Source organism: Somniosus microcephalus, chromosome 4, assembly GCF_052327205.1.
Source record: "Somniosus microcephalus isolate GS21.2 chromosome 4, FLI_Smic_1.0, whole genome shotgun sequence".
NCBI lineage: Eukaryota > Metazoa > Chordata > Chondrichthyes > Squaliformes > Somniosidae > Somniosus > Somniosus microcephalus.
Genome location: NC_140990.1, coordinates 100,942,957 through 100,961,595, shown reverse-complemented (window position 1 = coordinate 100,961,595; position 18,639 = coordinate 100,942,957). Strand labels below are relative to the sequence as shown.

General features: G+C 49.3%; 1 protein-coding gene across 1 annotated transcript; it reads left to right on the top strand.

Annotated features, from left to right (window-relative positions):
- Positions 1–2,991: 2,991 nt before the first annotated feature.
- LOC147119597 (uncharacterized) lies at positions 2,992–15,601 on the top strand. The gene is made up of 2 exons (XM_085985165.1): positions 2,992–3,071; positions 13,369–15,601. The coding sequence occupies exons 1-2, from the start codon at positions 3,027–3,029 to the stop codon at positions 14,713–14,715; spliced, it is 1,392 nt and encodes a 463-aa protein (XP_085841291.1). The 5' UTR covers positions 2,992–3,026; the 3' UTR covers positions 14,716–15,601.
- Positions 15,602–18,639: the final 3,038 nt, after the last annotated feature.

Genomic DNA, 18,639 nt, shown 5'->3' with positions numbered 1-18,639 from the left:
GAGATTGGAAGGTACGTCACGTAGTTCCCATTTTCCAAATTGGGGATAAATCAGAGCCAGGGAACTAGAGGCCCATCAGTGTGATATCGATCACAGGGAAGGTGCCTGAAGGGATCCTAGGAGATGCTGTTATCGATCACGGGGAAAGGGAAGGAGCCATTAGAGATATTCAACATGGCTTCCAGAAAACAAGGCCAACTTGCTTGAGTTTTGTGAAGAAGTTGCTGGGTTGGGGGGATGAGGGGAATCCAGTTGACATTGTCTACCTCAGGGGAGTCAACCTCATTTTCCAAGGTGGGCCGAATCCGATATCCTGGCCCTTGGCGAGGGCCACATTCAGCAAAAGTTATTAAAATAGGAATAAATGAAGATAAACTATATCGATACTTCGAATCATAGAATGGTTACAGCACAGAATGTGGCCTTTCGGCCCATCGAGCCCATGCTGGCTCTCTGCAAGAGCACCTCAGCTAGTCCCACTCCCCCGCCCTTTCCCCGGAGCCCTGACATTTTTTCTCATTCAGGTCCTTATCCAATTGCCTTTTGAAAGCCACGATTGAATCTGCCTCCACCACCCTTTCAGGCAGTGCATTCCAGATCCTAACCACTCGCTGCGTAAAAGCTTTTTCTTACATCGCCTTTGTTTCTGTTGCAAATCACCTTAATTCTGTGTCCTCTGGTTCTCGATCCTTCTGCCAATGGGAACAGTTTCTCTTTCTCGACTCTGTCCAGACCCTTCATGATTTTGAACACCTCTATCAAATCTCCCTCAATCTTCTCTGCTCTAAGGAGAACAATCCGATCTTCTCCAGTCTATCCACGGAACTGAAGTCCCTCGTTCCTGGAAGCATTCTTGTAAATTCTTTCTGCACCCTCTCTAAGGCCTTCAGATTCTTCCTAAAGTGTGGTGCCCAGAATTGGACAGAATACTTCAGAAGTTTTCTCCAATTAAATATTGGGAAGACCGAAGCCATTGTTTTTGGTCCACACCACAAACACCATTCCCTAGCCACTGACTCCATCCCTCTCCCTAACATCTGTCTGAGGCTGAACCACACTGTTCACAACCTTGGTGTTATATTTGACCCTGAAATGAGCTTCCAATCACATATCCGCAGCATAACAAAGACCGCCTATTTCCACCTCCGTAACATCGCCCATTTCTGCCTTTGCCTCAGCTCATCTGCTGCTGAAACCCTCATCTGTGCCTTTGTTACCTCTAGACTTGACTATTCCAATGCACTCCTGGCTGGCCTCCCACATTCCACCCTACCTAAACTTGAGGTCATCCAAAACTCGGCTGCCCGTGTCCTAACTCACACCAAGTCCTGTTCATCCATCAACCCTGTGCTCACTGGCCTACATTGGCTCCCGGTTAAGCAGCAAATAGATTTCAAAATTCTCATCCTTGTTTTCAAATCCCTCCATGGCCTCGCCCCTCCCTATCTCTCTAATCTCCTTCAGCCCCACAACCCCCCTAGATATCTGTGCTCCTCTAATTCTGCCCTCTTGAGCATCCCTGAGTATAATCGCTCAACCATTGGTGGCCATGCCTTCTGTTGCCTCGGCCCTAAGCTCTAGAATTCCCTGCCTAAACCTCTCCACCTCGCTACCTCCCCTTTAAGGTGCACCTTTAAACTTACCTCTTTGACCAATCTTTTGGTCATCTGCCCTAATTTCTCATTATGTGGCTCGGTGTCAAATTTTTTGTCTTATAATACTCCTGTGCAGCACCTTGGGACGTTTTACTATATTAAAGGCGCTACATAAATACAAGTTGTTGTTGCACTCAGCCAGATTCAGTTCCTTCTGGAGAGAAGGGGAGAAACAAAATCACAGATGGTGTTATGAATGTTGTTTTTAGACAGTAAGGATGGAGGGAGAGTTTGTAGAATAGAGAATTTACAGTTCAGGAGAGACAGGAGGGAAAAAATGTCTGTAGCAACTAGATTTGTCTGTTCTGAATTTCAATCCTCTTGTAAACTCCATTTGCAGGGTATTAGAAGGGGAGGATCTGCAGATGGAAACTCAAACCAAGCATTGCTTCAAGATCTGACAGATTCATTGGATTCATCAGGACCTGAATATCATCAGCCTTTGGAAAGAGAAGGAAAAAAACACCAATCACAGCGGGGAGAAACATCACACATTTTATGTGTGTGGATCCTCCTTTAACAAATCGTCTAGCCTGTGAGAATCGTGCACCCACCTAAATCAACAATGTAAATGTGGCGACAGTGGGAATTAATGCAGTTGCCCGTCTGAGGTGTAAACTCATCGAAACAGTTACACCGGGGATAGACCATTCACCAGCTGAGTGTGGACAGAGATTCACTCACTCACTCATGTCACCTATTACCACACTAACATGTTTGTAATGGGGAGAATCCGTTCACTGCTCTGTATGTAAAAAGGGATTCAATCGATCATTCCATTTACTGACACACCAGCACAGTCACACCCGAGTGAGACCGTTTAGATACTTCACGTGTGGGAAGGGATTCACTCCATTGTCCCACCTGTTGACACTCCAGAGTGTCCACATTGAGAACAGTTGCTTTGAATACTCTGAAAGTGAGAAAAACTTTTCAAGTTCAAAGCAGCTGACGCACGATCAGCGCATTGATACGGCAGAGAGGCAGATTCAATAACCTGTGTGTGGGAAGAAATTCACCCCACCTGCTGAGACTCCACTGAGTTCACTTGTGACTGCAGGGATTTGGATACTGTTATTAATCACATCCAGGACTGAACCATGGCAGAGTGCCCGTGCACTTGGGTTTCTGAATGAATTAATGATTAATTTTCTCTCAACGGGGTCACAGAAACTCATTCTAATTCACTAATTGGGGCGTTCAATGGCGGGGCTGTTCCCCAGAATGCTCTGCGGGGCAGAATATACCCCATTCACACTGGAGGAGCCCAGTGCGCAGGCGCAGCCGGGTTTTTTTTTTTTTTTTTTTTTGGCGCATGCGCAGTGTCACAGTGATCAGAGCCGGGCGAGTGCGACAGGTGGACAAAGGCGGATGAAACGATTTTGCGCCGATTACGAATCAGCGGGGCGCAGGGAGGTAACGCAGTCGGCGGGTGGGCTTCATAAACACCTCGTGCAGGCCGCAAGCCCCGAATGAGAACCTACTGGTTCCGCGTTTGCAGCTTGGAGGCTTTTTCCCGGTAAAAGGCCCAGGTTAACGGCGACAATATTTGTAAAGGAAAGCTGAGCGTGTTGGGTCACAACAGTACGCCACGAGTGTGTAGAGCGCATGCGCGGCCATCTTTGTAAAGGAACCGGTAGCGGGCGGGGCTTCATGGTTCCAGTAAGTGAACTGAACCCAGCCAGAGTCAGCACATTCAGGGGAGAAGAGGGAGGGGAACCAGCGAGCATCGAACTGAACCCAGCCAGAATCAGCACCTTCAGGGGAGGAGAGGGAGGGGAACCAATGAGTGTAGTACTGAACCCAGCCAGAGTCAGCACCTTCAGGGGAGGAGAGGGAGAGGAACCAGTGAGTACAGAACTGAACCCAGCCAGAGTCAGCACCTTCAGGGGAGGAGAGGGAGGGCAACCAGTGAGTGTTGAACTGAGCCCAGCCAGAGTCAGCATCTTCAGGGGAGGAGAGGGAGAGGAACCAGTGAGTGTAGAACTGAACCCAGCCAGAATCAGCACCTTCAGGGGAGGGGAACCAGTGAGTGTGGAACTGAATCCAGCCAGAGTCAGCACCTTCAGTGGAGGAGAGGGAGGAGAACCAGTGAGTATAGAACTGAACCCAGCCAGAGCCAGCACGTTCAGGGGAGGAGAGGGAGGGCAACCAGTTAGTGAACTGAACACAGCCAGAGGCAGCACCTTTAGGGGAGGAGAGAGAGGGGAACCAGTGAGTGTAGAACTGAGCCCAGCCAAAGTCAGCACCTTCAGGGGAGGAGAGGGAGGGGAACCAGTGAGTGTAGAACTGAACTCGGAACCTTCAGCGGAGGGAGGAGAGGGAGGGGAACCAGTGAGTGTGGAACTGAACTCAGCCAGAGTCAGCACTTTTATACAGTCATGACAGCACAGAGGAGGCCATTTGTCCCATCAAGTCTGTGTCGGCTCTCTGTACAGCAATCCATTCAATCCCATTTCCCTGCTCTATCCCCGTAGCCCTGCAAATTTATTTCCCTCAAATGCCTATCCAGTCTCCCCTTGAAAACATTAAGTGTCTCCGCTTCCACCACTTCCATTGGCAGCGAGTTCCAGGTCCTCACCACTCTGTGTAAAAATGTTTTTCCTCACATCCCCCCTGTATCTCTTGCCCAAAACCTAAATCTGTGTCCCCTAGCCCTTGTACCATCAACTAGTGGGAACAGCCTTTTCCCGTCTAGCCTATCCAAACACGTCATAATCTTGTACACCTCTATCAAATCACCCCTCAACCTCCTTTGCTCTAATGAAAACAAATCCAGCTTCTCCAACCTGTCCTTGTAGCTAAGATCCTCCATACCCCGGAACCAATCTGGTAAATTTCCTCTGCACCCTCTCAAGGGCCTTCACATCTTTCCTAAAGTGTGGTGACCAGAACTGGACGCAATACTCCAGTTGTGGCCTAACCAGCGCTTTATAAAGGTTCAGCATAACTTCTCTACTTTTGTACTGAATAGCTCTGTTTATGAAACCCAAGATCCCATATGCTTTGTTAACCATTCTCTCAATAAGTCCTGCCACCTTCAGGGACCTATGCACATTAACTCCCAGGTCCCTCCCTGCACATTCTTTAAAACTGTGCCATTAAGTGTATATTGCCTCTCCCTGTTCCTTCTACCAAAATGCATCACCTCACACTTCTCTGTATTAAATTCCATCTGCCACTTGTCTGCCCATTCTGCTAGCCTTTCTATGTCCTGTTGCAGTCGATTGATATCATCATCACTGTTTGCCACACCCCCAAGTTTGGTGTCATCGGCAAATTTAGAAATTCTACTCTGTATTCCAATATCCAGGTCATTTATATATATCAAAAAAAGCAGTGGCCCCAGCACTGGCCCTTGGGGAACACCACTGTCCACCATCCTCCAGTCAGAAAAACAGCCATTTACCACAACTCGCTGTTTTCTGTCCTTAAGCCAATTCCTTATCCAAGCTGCCACTGACCCACCCTCAATTTTGTTAACAATTCTTCTATGTGGTACTTTGTGAAACGCCTTCCGAAAATCCATGTAGACAACATCCACTGCATTCCCTTCATCAATCCTCTCTCTTACTTCATCAAAAAATTCAATTAGATTAGTCAAACACGATCTGCCTTTTACAAACCTGTGTTGGCTCTCCTTAATTAGTTTAAACCTCTCCAAATGCCTGTTAATTTTTTTCCTTGATTATTGTTTCTAAAACTTTACCTACCACTGATGTTAAACTGACCGGCCTGCAGTTACTAGGATTGTCCTTACACCCTTTCTTGAACAATGGGGTCACATTTGCCACTTTCCAATCCTCAGGCCCCTCCCCCACATCTAGGGAAGGTTGGAAAATTATGGCAAGCCCTTCTGCTATCTCCTTCCCCAATTCCCTTAGCAACCTGGGATGCAAGCCATCTGGTATTTGATTCAAACTCTCCACACTTCGAATTTCTCACCATCTCTCCTGAAGGCGCTGGTAAAAGCAAAGCATATGGTTAACATCCCGCACAATGGTAACAGAAGACGCCCAGAGCTGGGCCACCTGGGCCACCTTGTACGGCCCCAGGGTTAGAATCCCCATGTACAGTCCCAGGGCTGGAATCCCCATGTACAGTCCCAGGGCTGGAATCCCCATGTACAGTCCCAGGGTTAGAATCCCCATGTACAGTCCCAGTGTTGGAATCCCCATGTACAGTCCCAGGGTTAGAATCCCCATGTACAGTCCCAGGGCTGGAATCCCCATGTACAGTCCCAGGGTTAGAATCCCCATGTACAGTCCCAGTGTTGGAATCCCCATGTACAGTCCCAGGGTTAGAATCCCCATGTACAGTCCCAGGGTTGGAATCCCTATGCACAGTCCCAGGGATGGAATCCCCATGTACAGTCCCAGGGTTAGAATCCCCATGTACAGTCCCAGGTTTGGAATCCCCATGTACAGTCCCAGGGTTAGAATCCGCATGTACAGTCCCAGGGTTGGAATCCCCATGTACAGTCCCAGGTTTGGAATCCCCATGTACAGTCCCAGGGTTAGAATCCCCATGTACAGTCCTAGGGTTGGAATCCCCATGTACAGTCCCAGGGTTAGAATCCCCATGTACAGTCCCAGGTTTGGAATCCCCATGTACACTCCCAGGGTTAGAATCCACATGTACAGTCCCAGGTTTGGAATCCCCATCAACAGTCCCAGGTTTGGAATCCCCATGTACAGTCCCAGGTTTGGAATCCCCATGTACAATCGCAGGGTTGGAATCCCCATGTACAGTCCCAGGTTTGGAATCCCCATGTACAGTCCCAGGTTTGGAATCCCCATATACAGTCCCAGGTTTGGAATCCCCATGTACAGTCCCAGGTTTGGAATCCCCATGTACAATCGCAGGGTTAGAATCCCCATGTATAGTCCCTGATTTGGAGTTCCCATGTACAATCGCAGAGTTGGAATCCCCATGTACAGTCCCAGGTTTGGAATCCCCATGTACAGTCCCAGAGTTTGGAATCCCCATGTACAGTCCCAGGTTTGGAAACCCCATGTACAGTCTCAGGGTTGGAATCCCCATGTACAGTCCCAGGTTTGGAATCTCCATGTACAGTCCCAGGTTTGGAATCTCCATGTACAGTCCCAGGTTTGGAATCCCCATTTACAGTCCCAGGTTTGGAATCCCCATGTACAGCCCCAGGGTTTGGAATCCCCATGTACCGTCCCAGGTTTGGAATCCCCATGTACAGTCCCAGGGTTGTAATCCCCATGTACAGTCCCAGGGCTGTGATCCCCATGTACAGTCCCAGGGTTGGAATCCCCATGTACAGTCCCAGGGCTGGAATCCCCATGTACAGTCCCAGGGTTAGAATCTCCATGTACAGTCCCAGGGTTGGAATCCCCATGTACATTCCCAGGGTGAGAATCCCCATGTACAGTCCCAGGGTTGGAAAACCCTTGTACAGTCCCAGGGTTAGAATCCCCTTCTCCAGTCCCAGGGTTGGAATCCCCATGTACAGTCCCAGGGATGGAATCCCCATGTACAGTCCGAGGGTTGGAATCCCCATGTACAATCCCAGGGTTAGAATCTCCATGTACCGTCCCAGGGTTAGAATCCCCATGTACAGTCCCAGGTTTGGAATCCCCATGTACAGTCCCAGGGTTAGAATCCCCATGTACAGTCCCAGGGTTGGAATCCCCATGTACAGTCCCAGGGTTAGAATCCCCATGTACAGTCCTAGGGTTGGAATCCCCATGTACAGTCCCAGGGTTAGAATCCCCATGTACAGTCCCAGGTTTGGAATCCCCATGTACACTCCCAGGGTTAGAATCCACATGTACAGTCCCAGGTTTGGAATCCCCATGTACAGTCCCAGGGCTGGAATCTCCATCTACAGTCCCAGGTTTGGAATCCCCATGTACAGTCCCAGGTTTGGAATCCCCATGTACAGTCCCAGGTTTGGAATCCCCATGTACAGTCCCAGGGTTAGAATCCCCATGTACAGTCCCAGGTTTGGAATCCCCATGTACACTCCCAGGGTTAGAATCCACATGTACAGTCCCAGGTTTGGAATCTCCATGTACCGTCCCAGGGTTAGAATCCCCATGTACAGTCCCAGGTTTGGAATCCCCATGTACAGTCCCAGGGTTAGAATCCCCATGTACAGTCCCAGGGTTGGAATCCCCATGTACAATCGCAGGGTTAGAATCCCCATGTATAGTCCCTGATTTGGAATTCCCATGTAGAATCGCAGGGTTGGAATCCCCATGTACAGTCCCAGGTTTGGAATCCCCATGTAGAGTCCCAGGGTTTGCAATCCCCATGTACAGTCCCAGGTTTGGAATCCGCATGTACAGTCCCAGGGTTGGAATCCCCATGTACAATCCCAGGTTTGGAATCCCCATGTACAATCGCAGGGTTAGAATCCCCCTGTACAGTCCCAGAGTTTGGAATCCCCATGTACAGTCCCAGGTTTGGAATCCCCATGTACAGTCCCAGAGTTTGGAATCCCCATGTACAGTCCCAGGTTTGGAATCCCCATGTACAGTCCCAGGGTTGGAATCTCCATCTACAGTCCCAGGTTTGGAATCCCCATGTACAATCCCAGGTTTGGAATCCCCATGTACAGTCCCAGGTTTGGAATCCCCATGTACAATCGCAGGGTTGGAATCCCCATGTACAGTCCCAGGTTTGGAATCCCCATGTAGAGTCCCAGGGTTTGGAATCCCCATGTACAGTCCCAGGTTTGGAATCCCCATGTACAGTCCCAGGTTTTGGAATCCCCATGTACAGTCCCAGGTTTGGAATCCCCATGTACAGTCCCAGGTTTGGAATCCCCATGTACAGTGCCAGGTTTGGAATCCCCATGTACAATCGCAGGGTTAGAATCCCCATGTACAATCGCAGGGTTAGAATCCCCATGTATAGTCCCTGATTTGGAATTCCCATGTAGAATCGCAGGGTTGGAATCCCCATGTACAGTCCCAGGTTTGGAATCCCCATGTACAGTCCCAGGGTTAGAATCCCCATGTACAGTCCCAGGTTTGGAATCCCCATGTACACTCCCAGGGTTAGAATCCACATGTACAGTCCCAGGTTTGGAATCCCCATCAACAGTCCCAGGTTTGGAATCCCCATGTACAGTCCCAGGTTTGGAATCCCCATGTACAATCGCAGGGTTGGAATCCCCATGTACAGTCCCAGGTTTGGAATCCCCATGTACAGTCCCAGGTTTGGAATCCCCATATACAGTCCCAGGTTTGGAATCCCCATGTACAGTCCCAGGTTTGGAATCCCCATGTACAATCGCAGGGTTAGAATCCCCATGTATAGTCCCTGATTTGGAGTTCCCATGTACAATCGCAGAGTTGGAATCCCCATGTACAGTCCCAGGTTTGGAATCCCCATGTACAGTCCCAGAGTTTGGAATCCCCATGTACAGTCCCAGGTTTGGAAACCCCATGTACAGTCTCAGGGTTGGAATCCCCATGTACAGTCCCAGGTTTGGAATCTCCATGTACAGTCCCAGGTTTGGAATCTCCATGTACAGTCCCAGGTTTGGAATCCCCATTTACAGTCCCAGGTTTGGAATCCCCATGTACAGCCCCAGGGTTTGGAATCCCCATGTACCGTCCCAGGTTTGGAATCCCCATGTACAGTCCCAGGGTTGTAATCCCCATGTACAGTCCCAGGGCTGTGATCCCCATGTACAGTCCCAGGGTTGGAATCCCCATGTACAGTCCCAGGGCTGGAATCCCCATGTACAGTCCCAGGGTTAGAATCTCCATGTACAGTCCCAGGGTTGGAATCCCCATGTACATTCCCAGGGTGAGAATCCCCATGTACAGTCCCAGGGTTGGAAAACCCTTGTACAGTCCCAGGGTTAGAATCCCCTTCTCCAGTCCCAGGGTTGGAATCCCCATGTACAGTCCCAGGGATGGAATCCCCATGTACAGTCCGAGGGTTGGAATCCCCATGTACAATCCCAGGGTTAGAATCTCCATGTACCGTCCCAGGGTTAGAATCCCCATGTACAGTCCCAGGTTTGGAATCCCCATGTACAGTCCCAGGGTTAGAATCCCCATGTACAGTCCCAGGGTTGGAATCCCCATGTACAGTCCCAGGGTTAGAATCCCCATGTACAGTCCTAGGGTTGGAATCCCCATGTACAGTCCCAGGGTTAGAATCCCCATGTACAGTCCCAGGTTTGGAATCCCCATGTACACTCCCAGGGTTAGAATCCACATGTACAGTCCCAGGTTTGGAATCCCCATGTACAGTCCCAGGGCTGGAATCTCCATCTACAGTCCCAGGTTTGGAATCCCTATGTACAGTCCCAGGTTTGGAATCCCCATGTACAGTCCCAGGTTTGGAATCCCCATGTACAGTCCCAGGGTTAGAATCCCCATGTACAGTCCCAGGTTTGGAATCCCCATGTACACTCCCAGGGTTAGAATCCACATGTACAGTCCCAGGTTTGGAATCTCCATGTACCGTCCCAGGGTTAGAATCCCCATGTACAGTCCCAGGTTTGGAATCCCCATGTACAGTCCCAGGGTTAGAATCCCCATGTACAGTCCCAGGGTTGGAATCCCCATGTACAATCGCAGGGTTAGAATCCCCATGTATAGTCCCTGATTTGGAATTCCCATGTAGAATCGCAGGGTTGGAATCCCCATGTACAGTCCCAGGTTTGGAATCCCCATGTAGAGTCCCAGGGTTTGGAATCCCCATGTACAGTCCCAGGTTTGGAATCCGCATGTACAGTCCCAGGGTTGGAATCCCCATGTACAATCCCAGGTTTGGAATCCCCATGTACAATCGCAGGGTTAGAATCCCCCTGTACAGTCCCAGAGTTTGGAATCCCCATGTACAGTCCCAGGTTTGGAATCCCCATGTACAGTCCCAGAGTTTGGAATCCCCATGTACAGTCCCAGGTTTGGAATCCCCATGTACAGTCCCAGGGTTGGAATCTCCATCTACAGTCCCAGGTTTGGAATCCCCATGTACAATCCCAGGTTTGGAATCCCCATGTACAGTCCCAGGTTTGGAATCCCCATGTACAATCGCAGGGTTGGAATCCCCATGTACAGTCCCAGGTTTGGAATCCCCATGTAGAGTCCCAGGGTTTGGAATCCCCATGTACAGTCCCAGGTTTGGAATCCCCATGTACAGTCCCAGGTTTTGGAATCCCCATGTACAGTCCCAGGTTTGGAATCCCCATGTACAGTCCCAGGTTTGGAATCCCCATGTACAGTGCCAGGTTTGGAATCCCCATGTACAATCGCAGGGTTAGAATCCCCATGTACAATCGCAGGGTTAGAATCCCCATGTATAGTCCCTGATTTGGAATTCCCATGTAGAATCGCAGGGTTGGAATCCCCATGTACAGTCCCAGGTTTGGAATCCCCATGTACAGTCCCAGAGTTTGGAATCCCCATGTACAGTCCCAGGTTTGGAATCCCCATGTACAGTCCCAGGTTTGGAATCCCCATGTACAATCGCAGGGTTGGAATCCCCATGTACAGTCCCAGGTTTGGAATCCCCATGTAGAGTCCCAGGGTTTGGAATCCCCATGTACAGTCCCAGGTTTGGAATCCCCATGTACAGTCCCAGGTTTTGGAATCCCCATGTACAGTCCCAGGTTTGGAATCCGCATGTACAGTCCCAGGGTTGGAATCCCCATGTACAATCCCAGGTTTGGAATCCCCATGTACAATCGCAGGGTTAGAATCCCCATGTACAGTCCCAGGTTTGGAATCCCCATGTAGAGTCCCAGGGTTTGGAATCCCCATGTACAGTCCCAGAGTTTGGAATCCCCATGTACAGTCCCAGGTTTGGAATCCCCATGTACAGTCCCAGAGTTTGGAATCCCCATGTACAGTCCCAGGTTTGGAATCCCCATGTACAGTCCCAGGGTTGGAATCTCCATCTACAGTCCCAGGTTTGGAATCCCCATGTACAATCCCAGGTTTGGAATCCCCATGTACAGTCCCAGGTTTGGAATCCCCATGTACAATCGCAGGGTTGGAATCCCCATGTACAGTCCCAGGTTTGGAATCCCCATGTAGAGTCCCAGGGTTTGGAATCCCCATGTACAGTCCCAGGTTTGGAATCCCCATGTACAGTCCCAGGTTTTGGAATCCCCATGTACAGTCCCAGGTTTGGAATCCCCATGTACAGTCCCAGGTTTGGAATCCCCATGTACAGTGCCAGGTTTGGAATCCCCATGTACAATCGCAGGGTTAGAATCCCCATGTACAATCGCAGGGTTAGAATCCCCATGTATAGTCCCTGATTTGGAATTCCCATGTACAATCGCAGGGTTGGAATCCCCATATACAGTCCCAGGGTTGGAATCCCCATGTACAGTCCCAGGGTTGGAATCTCCATGTACAGTCCCAGGTTTGGAATCCCCATGTACAGTTCCAGGGTTTGGAATCCCCATGTACAGTCCCAGGTTTGGAATCCCCATGTACAGTCCCAGGCTTGGAATCCCCATGTACAGCCCCAGGGTTGGAATCCCCATGTACAGCCCCAGGGTTGGAATCCCCATGTACAGTCCCAGGGTTGGAATCCCCATGTACAGTCCCAGGGTTGGAATCCCCATGTACAGTTCCAGGGTTAGAATCCCCATGTACAGTCCCAGGGTTAGAATCCCCATGTACAGTCCCAGGGCTGGAATCCCTCAGCAACACCGAGTGCGGGTCTCAGGCCCCGAGTCAGAGCCGGTGGACGTGCGGCCAGGATACCGGCACCATTAACCCCAGGGTGCAGCGCCTCCCCCAGACAAGAAACACAACAACTTGCATTTATACAGCAGGGGGAGCAACTCAGAGCCAGTTAGCATCACGGTGGGCGGTGGATGTGGAACTCAGTCCCTGGCCTCCTGTGTTGGGCTTTCTTGTTGCATCAGTTTGAGCTGGAGTGGAGAGGGGGGAGAAGCTGCTGGGTTTAACCCCCAGTACTTCTGAGCCCAGTGGGACCCAACAATTTCCAATGTGGGACTGAAGGGAGGTGGATTCTAGGGGAGATTAAATTACTAAACAGACACTTTACGTATCGTGTAAAAGATTATCGTTTTAGGAGCAAGTGTTTCTGTAGAGGCTTTCAATCCATTTTATAGATGCATATTTTTTAAATTCATTCGATGTGGGTTTCACTAGCAGGGTCAACTTATATTGCCAGTCCCCAGTTGCCCGTTGAGAAGGTGATGCTGGGCCTTCTTCTTGAACCTCGGCAGTCCGTGTGGTGAAGTTGCTCTCAGAATGCTGTTCGGTGAGGAGTTCCAGGATTTTCACCCAGCGAAGATGTAGGAATGGCGATATATGCCCAAGTCAGGATAGTGTGTGACTTGGAGGGGAACTGGGAGGTGATGGTGTTCCCATGCACCTGCTGCCCTTGTCCTTCTCGGTGGTGGAGGTTGTGTGTTTGGGAGGTGCTGTCAAAGTTCTAGTCAAGTTGCAGATGTATAAAGTCGCTCCCCCTCCCCCTCCCGCCTCACTCTCTCTCCTCCCATAGAGGCCAGAGTCTTGTGTAGGCCCAGACCGGGTGGCGGGTTCCCTTCCCTGAAGGACATTAGTGAACCAGTTGGGTTTTTATGACAATCCGACAGCTTTCATGGTCACTTTTTTCTCGTGCCGGCCCCACAACTTCCCAGATTTATTCAGCTCAATTTCACAACCAGCCTTTGTGTTTTTGTGGGTTCTCTCTCACCCTCCCTTTTTCCTGTTTCAAATTCATTTTACAGGGTGTTCGAAGGGGAGGATTTGCAGACGGGAAACTCAAACCGACATCACTTCAATATCTGACTGAGTCGCTCAATTCATCAGTACCTTTGAGCATGGAAGCAGAAAGCACCGTTCAGAGCGGGGAGAAACCATACACGTGTTCTGTGTGTGGACGAGGCTTCAGCCGATCCTCTGCCCTGTCGAGTCACAAGTGCAGTCACACCGAAGGGAGGCCGTTCACCTGCTTCGAGTGTGGGAAGGGTTTCACTCAGTCATCCCACCTGCTGACACACCAGCGAGTTCACACTGGGGAGAGGCCATTCACCTGTTCTGTGTGTGGGAAGGGTTTCACTCAGTCAACCACCCTGCTGACACACCAGCGAGTTCACACCGGGGAGAGACCATTCACCTGCTTAGAGTGTGGGAAGAGATTCACTCTGTCATCCGACCTGCTGACACACCAGCGAGTTCACACTGGGGAGAGGCCGTTCACCTGCTCTGAATGTGGGAAGGGATTCACTCTGTCATCCGACCTGCTGACACACCAGCGAGTTCACACCGGGGAGAGGCCGTTCACCTGCTCTGAGTGTGGAAAGGGATTCACTCGGTCATCCAACCTGCTGATACACCAGCGAGTTCACACCGGGGAGAGACCGTTCACCTGCTCTGAGTGTGGGAAGGGTTTCACTCAGTCATCCACCCTGCTGACACACCAACGAGTTCACACCGGGGAGAGACCATTCACCTGCTTCGAGTGTGGGAAGGGATTCACTAATTCATCCCACCTGTTGACACACCAGCGAGTTCACACTGACGAGAGACGTTTTAAATGTCCGGTCTGTGGAAAGTGCTATAAAAGTTCCGGGGAACTGACACGCCATCAACGTGTTCACACTGACGAGAGACCGTTCAGGTGCTCTCACTGCGGGAGTGGGTTCAGGCAATCATTTCATCTCACTATACACCAGCGCATTCACACCAGGGAGATGCCTTTCCCTTGCTCTGAGTGTGGAAAGGGATTCACTCGGTCACCCAGCCTGCTGAAACACCAGCGAGTTCACACTGGGGAGAGACCGTTCACCTGCTCTGAGTGTGGGATGGGATTCACTCTATCATCCCACCTGCTGAGACACCAGCGAGTTCACACCGGGGAGAGGCCATTCACCTGCTCTGAGTGTGGGAAGGGATTCACTCAGTCATCCCACCTGCTGACACACCAGCGAATTCACACTGGGGAGAGACCGTTCACCTGCTCTGAGTGTGGCAAGGGATTCATTTGGTCATCCAACCTGCTGAGACACCAGCGAGTTCACACCAGGGAGAGGCCGTTCACCTGCTCTGAGCGTGGGAAGGGATTCAGTCGGTGATCCCACCTTCTGACACACCAGCGAGTTCACAAGTGACTGCAGGGGTTGGATTCTGCTGTTATTTCTGCTGTTAATCACATCCCGGACTGAATTGTGTTCACACTGACAGTTGGGGTTTGTTTCTGCTGATGTTAATAACCCCTGTAACTGGGCTGGAGTTTAATATTCTGGATATATGTCAAATTAATCAGCTTTGCTTCAAACACATTGTTGTTGATTCTTGTCGTTCTCACCTGAGTGTTTAGCATCACCTGGCTGGAGCTCAGAAAGGACAATCTGGGGGGAGGATCATACGGTGGGGACAGAACTACAGCCTGGACACAGTCCGTCAGGGCCACACTGAGAGGGGCAAACGGCACTTTGGTCTTTCTCGTCTCTCTTCACTGAAAGGAAAGTTGCCGGGCAGATTAAGAATGTAAGAAAAGATCATAAGAATTAGGAGCAGGAGTAGGTCACACGGCCCCTCGAGCCTGCTCCACCATTCAATAAGATCATGGCTGATCATCCACCTCAACTCCACTTTCCCGCCCAGTCTCCATATCCCTTGATTCCCCTAGAGTCCAAAAATCTACCTATCTCAGCCTTGAATATACTCAAAGACTCAGCATTCACAGCCCTCTGGGGCAGAGAATTCCAAAGATTCACAACCCTCTGAGTGAAGAAATTCCTCCTCATCTCAGTCTTAAATGGCCTACCCCTTATCCTGAGACTATGCCCCCTAGTTCTCGACACTCCAGCCAGGGGAAACAACCTCTCAGCATCTACCCTGTCAATCCTCTTCAGAATCTTGTATGTTTCAATGAGATCACCTCTCATTCTTCTAAACTCCAGAGAGTATAGGCCCATTCTACACAATCTCTCATCATAGGACAACCCTCTCATCCCAGGAATCAATCTAGTGAACCTTTGTTGCACCGCCTCCAAGGCAAATATATCCTTCCTTAGATAAGGAGACCAAAACTGTGCACAGTACTCCAGGTGTGGTCTCACCAAGGCCCTGTACAATTGTAGCAAGACTTCCTCACTCTTATACTCCAACCCCCTTGAAATAAAGGCCAACATGCCATTTGCCTTCCTTATTGCTTGCTGTACCTGCATGCTAGCTTTCTGTGTTTCTTGCACGAGGACACCCAAATTTCTCTGAACACCAACATTTGAAAGTTTCTCACCATTTAAAAAATATTCTGTTTTTCTATCCTTCCTACCAAAGCGAATAACCTCCCATTTCCCTATATTATACTCCATCTGCCACCTTACTGCCCACTCACTTAGTCTATCTATATCCCTTTGCAGACCTATATCCCTTTAATCTTGAGCCCTGTAAGGAATGTGTCCCAGCCGCGCTCTTCCATGGGTCACAGCTCTAGGCACGGAACAGAAGGCTCCTTTACAACTGTGTTTAGAGTCAGGAAGAACAACGGTGAATGCTGGAAACGTGCTGTCAAATCAGAGATTGATGTCAAACTGCGATCTGTTCCTGACTGAAAGTGAAACGGCAGGGTTAAGTTTCCAGTCTAAAAATGACTGGTAATTATTCCATGAAGATTTACTATGTGTGTGTGACAGTCCTGAGTCTACCATTTTAAGGCAGGTGTTAGCTCATTTAAAATAAACCCGTTTAAAATAAATTGGTTAAAGTTTGCATTAAAATAGCAGAGGAAGGAGTTCACAGGAGCTTGTTAACTGCTGGTACAATTATACAATAGATATTTGATCTCCAGATAAAGATGGACCTGCAGCGTGTTTCCAGGAATTCCCTGTTTTATTGATGTGTGCGTGTTAGACACCAGGATAACTAAAAATACACGACCCAGAACATCCACGGGGTGCGATCCCGACAGTCATTCTGGGATCATTCCCACTGCGGAACTCCACCACTGACCCTGCTGAAGGTTGTAGGCTCAGGGAGTGGGGCCTCCAGGAGTGGACTGTGAGAAAGCTGGGTTTCAGTATCCTGACAACTATATAGTGAGGAACCAGAGGAATCCTTACTGAGGAACCGTCTGAGGTTTTATCCACTGGGATGCGTTGGGATTGGATGGGATGATTGATTGATTGATTTATTTAATGGTTTGAACCATCGGTCTAGTCTTGTTAATAACTGTCAGAAGCTGCATGCAATGTCTAATTGATGTGGGATTATGTGGGTAATATCTGTGTTGAAAGGACGGGATGAACACTGTAACAATCCCCCAAAGATGAGCTGGGATTGAGGGACAGGACTGAAGGTGAGCAATAGTGCCCTGCACTTTGCACTAATTAGTGACAGACTCTGTGTGTTAAAGTTTACTCATTCACACTTGTGTTGTGCTGTGCCGATTGCTCCCAGTTTGTGAATGGTCAGGATTGTTTTTGCTGCAGTATTTTCTATTGAGCTTTGGCGGGACCCACTGATTGGGTGAGACAGAGCCTGGAACCGTGACCTCACAGCACCGCCGGATGGGCGGCCGCAGGGTCCTAATGCCCACCGGGTGCACCAGCTCTCAGCGGGTTCAGAGCAACAACTGAAAAGATTCTCACAGTGTTTGCTGTGTGTGTACAAAGCTCATCATTCTTAATGTGTGCAAGCACATTCCACACAGAGAAATCATTATCTTCAGACATTATTGATCAGCATTTTATTTCCTTTATTCACAGTGTAACTTCCGAGCGTTGAGTCCCTTTAACATTTATTGATAACCCATTGTCTTGTGGGCTCTTGTTTAGAAAGTGATGTCACAATGACCATTCCGTTCCCAAGGTGAGCCTGTCTGTCCGCAGTGTTCAGTGGGAAAGGGGATTAAATCACACCGAGGATAATGAGCAGCCACCCACCAGCAGGACACAAAGAGGCTGCAAAGGGATATTGACAGGTTAAGTGAGTGGGCAAGAAGGTGGCAGATGGAGTATAATGTGGAGAAATGTGAGGTTATTCACTTTGGTAGGAAGAATAGAAACACAGAATATTTTTTAAATGGTGAGAAATGATCAAATGTTGTTGTTCAGAGGGATTTGGGTTTCCTTGTACACAAATCACAGAGAGTTAGCCTGCAGGTACAGCAAGCAATTAGGAAGGCAAATGGCATGTTGGCCTTTATTGCAAGGGGGTTGGAATAGAAGAGTGAGGAAGCCTTACTACAATTGTACGGGGCCTTGGTGAGACCACACCTGGAGTTCTGTGGACAGTTTTGGTCTCTGTACCTAAGGAAGGATATACAGGCCTTAGAGAGGGTGCAACGAAGGTTGACTAGATTGATTCCTGGGATGAGAGGCTTGTTCTATGATGAGAGATTGAGTAGAATGGGCCTATACTCTCTGGAGTTTAGAAGAATGAGAGGTGATCTCATTGAAACATATACGATTCTGAGAGGGCTTGACAGGGTAGATGCTGAGAGGCTGCTTCCCCTGGCTGGAGAGTCTAGAACTAGGGAGCATAGTCTCAGGATAAGGGTAGGTCATTTAGGACTGAGAGGAGAGGGTTGTGAATCTTTGGAATTCTCTGCCCCAGAAGGCTGTCGATGCTCAGTCGTTGAGTATATTCATGGCTGAGATCAATAGATTTTGGGATATTAAGGGAATCAAGGGATGTGCGGAGGGGGTGGGAAAGTGGTGTTGAGTTCAAAGATCAGCCATGATCTTATTGAATGGCGGAGCAGGATCAAGGGGCCGTATGGCCTACTCCTGCTCCTATCCTGTGTAGTCCCACACTCCAGCTTTTTCCCATATCATTGCAAATTAGTCCTCTTCAAGAATGTGAAAATAGAATGAGAGTAAACTAGCAAGAAATATGAAAACAGATTGTAAGTGCTTCTACAAGTATGTAAAAAGGAAGAGAGAAGCAAAAGTAAACATTGGTCCCTTAGAGGCTGAGACAAGATAAATTATATTGGGGAACAGGGAAATGGCAGAGATTTTAAACAAATATTGTATATCTGTCTTCATAGT

Coding starts and splice junctions, on each gene's coding strand:
- LOC147119597 (XM_085985165.1), top strand. CDS start 3,027: ATGAAACGATTTTGCGCCGATTACGAATCAGCGGGGCGCAGGGAG. Junction 3,072..13,368: donor AATCAGCGGGGCGCAGGGAG/GTAACGCAGTCG, acceptor TTCATTTTACAG/GGTGTTCGAAGGGGAGGATT.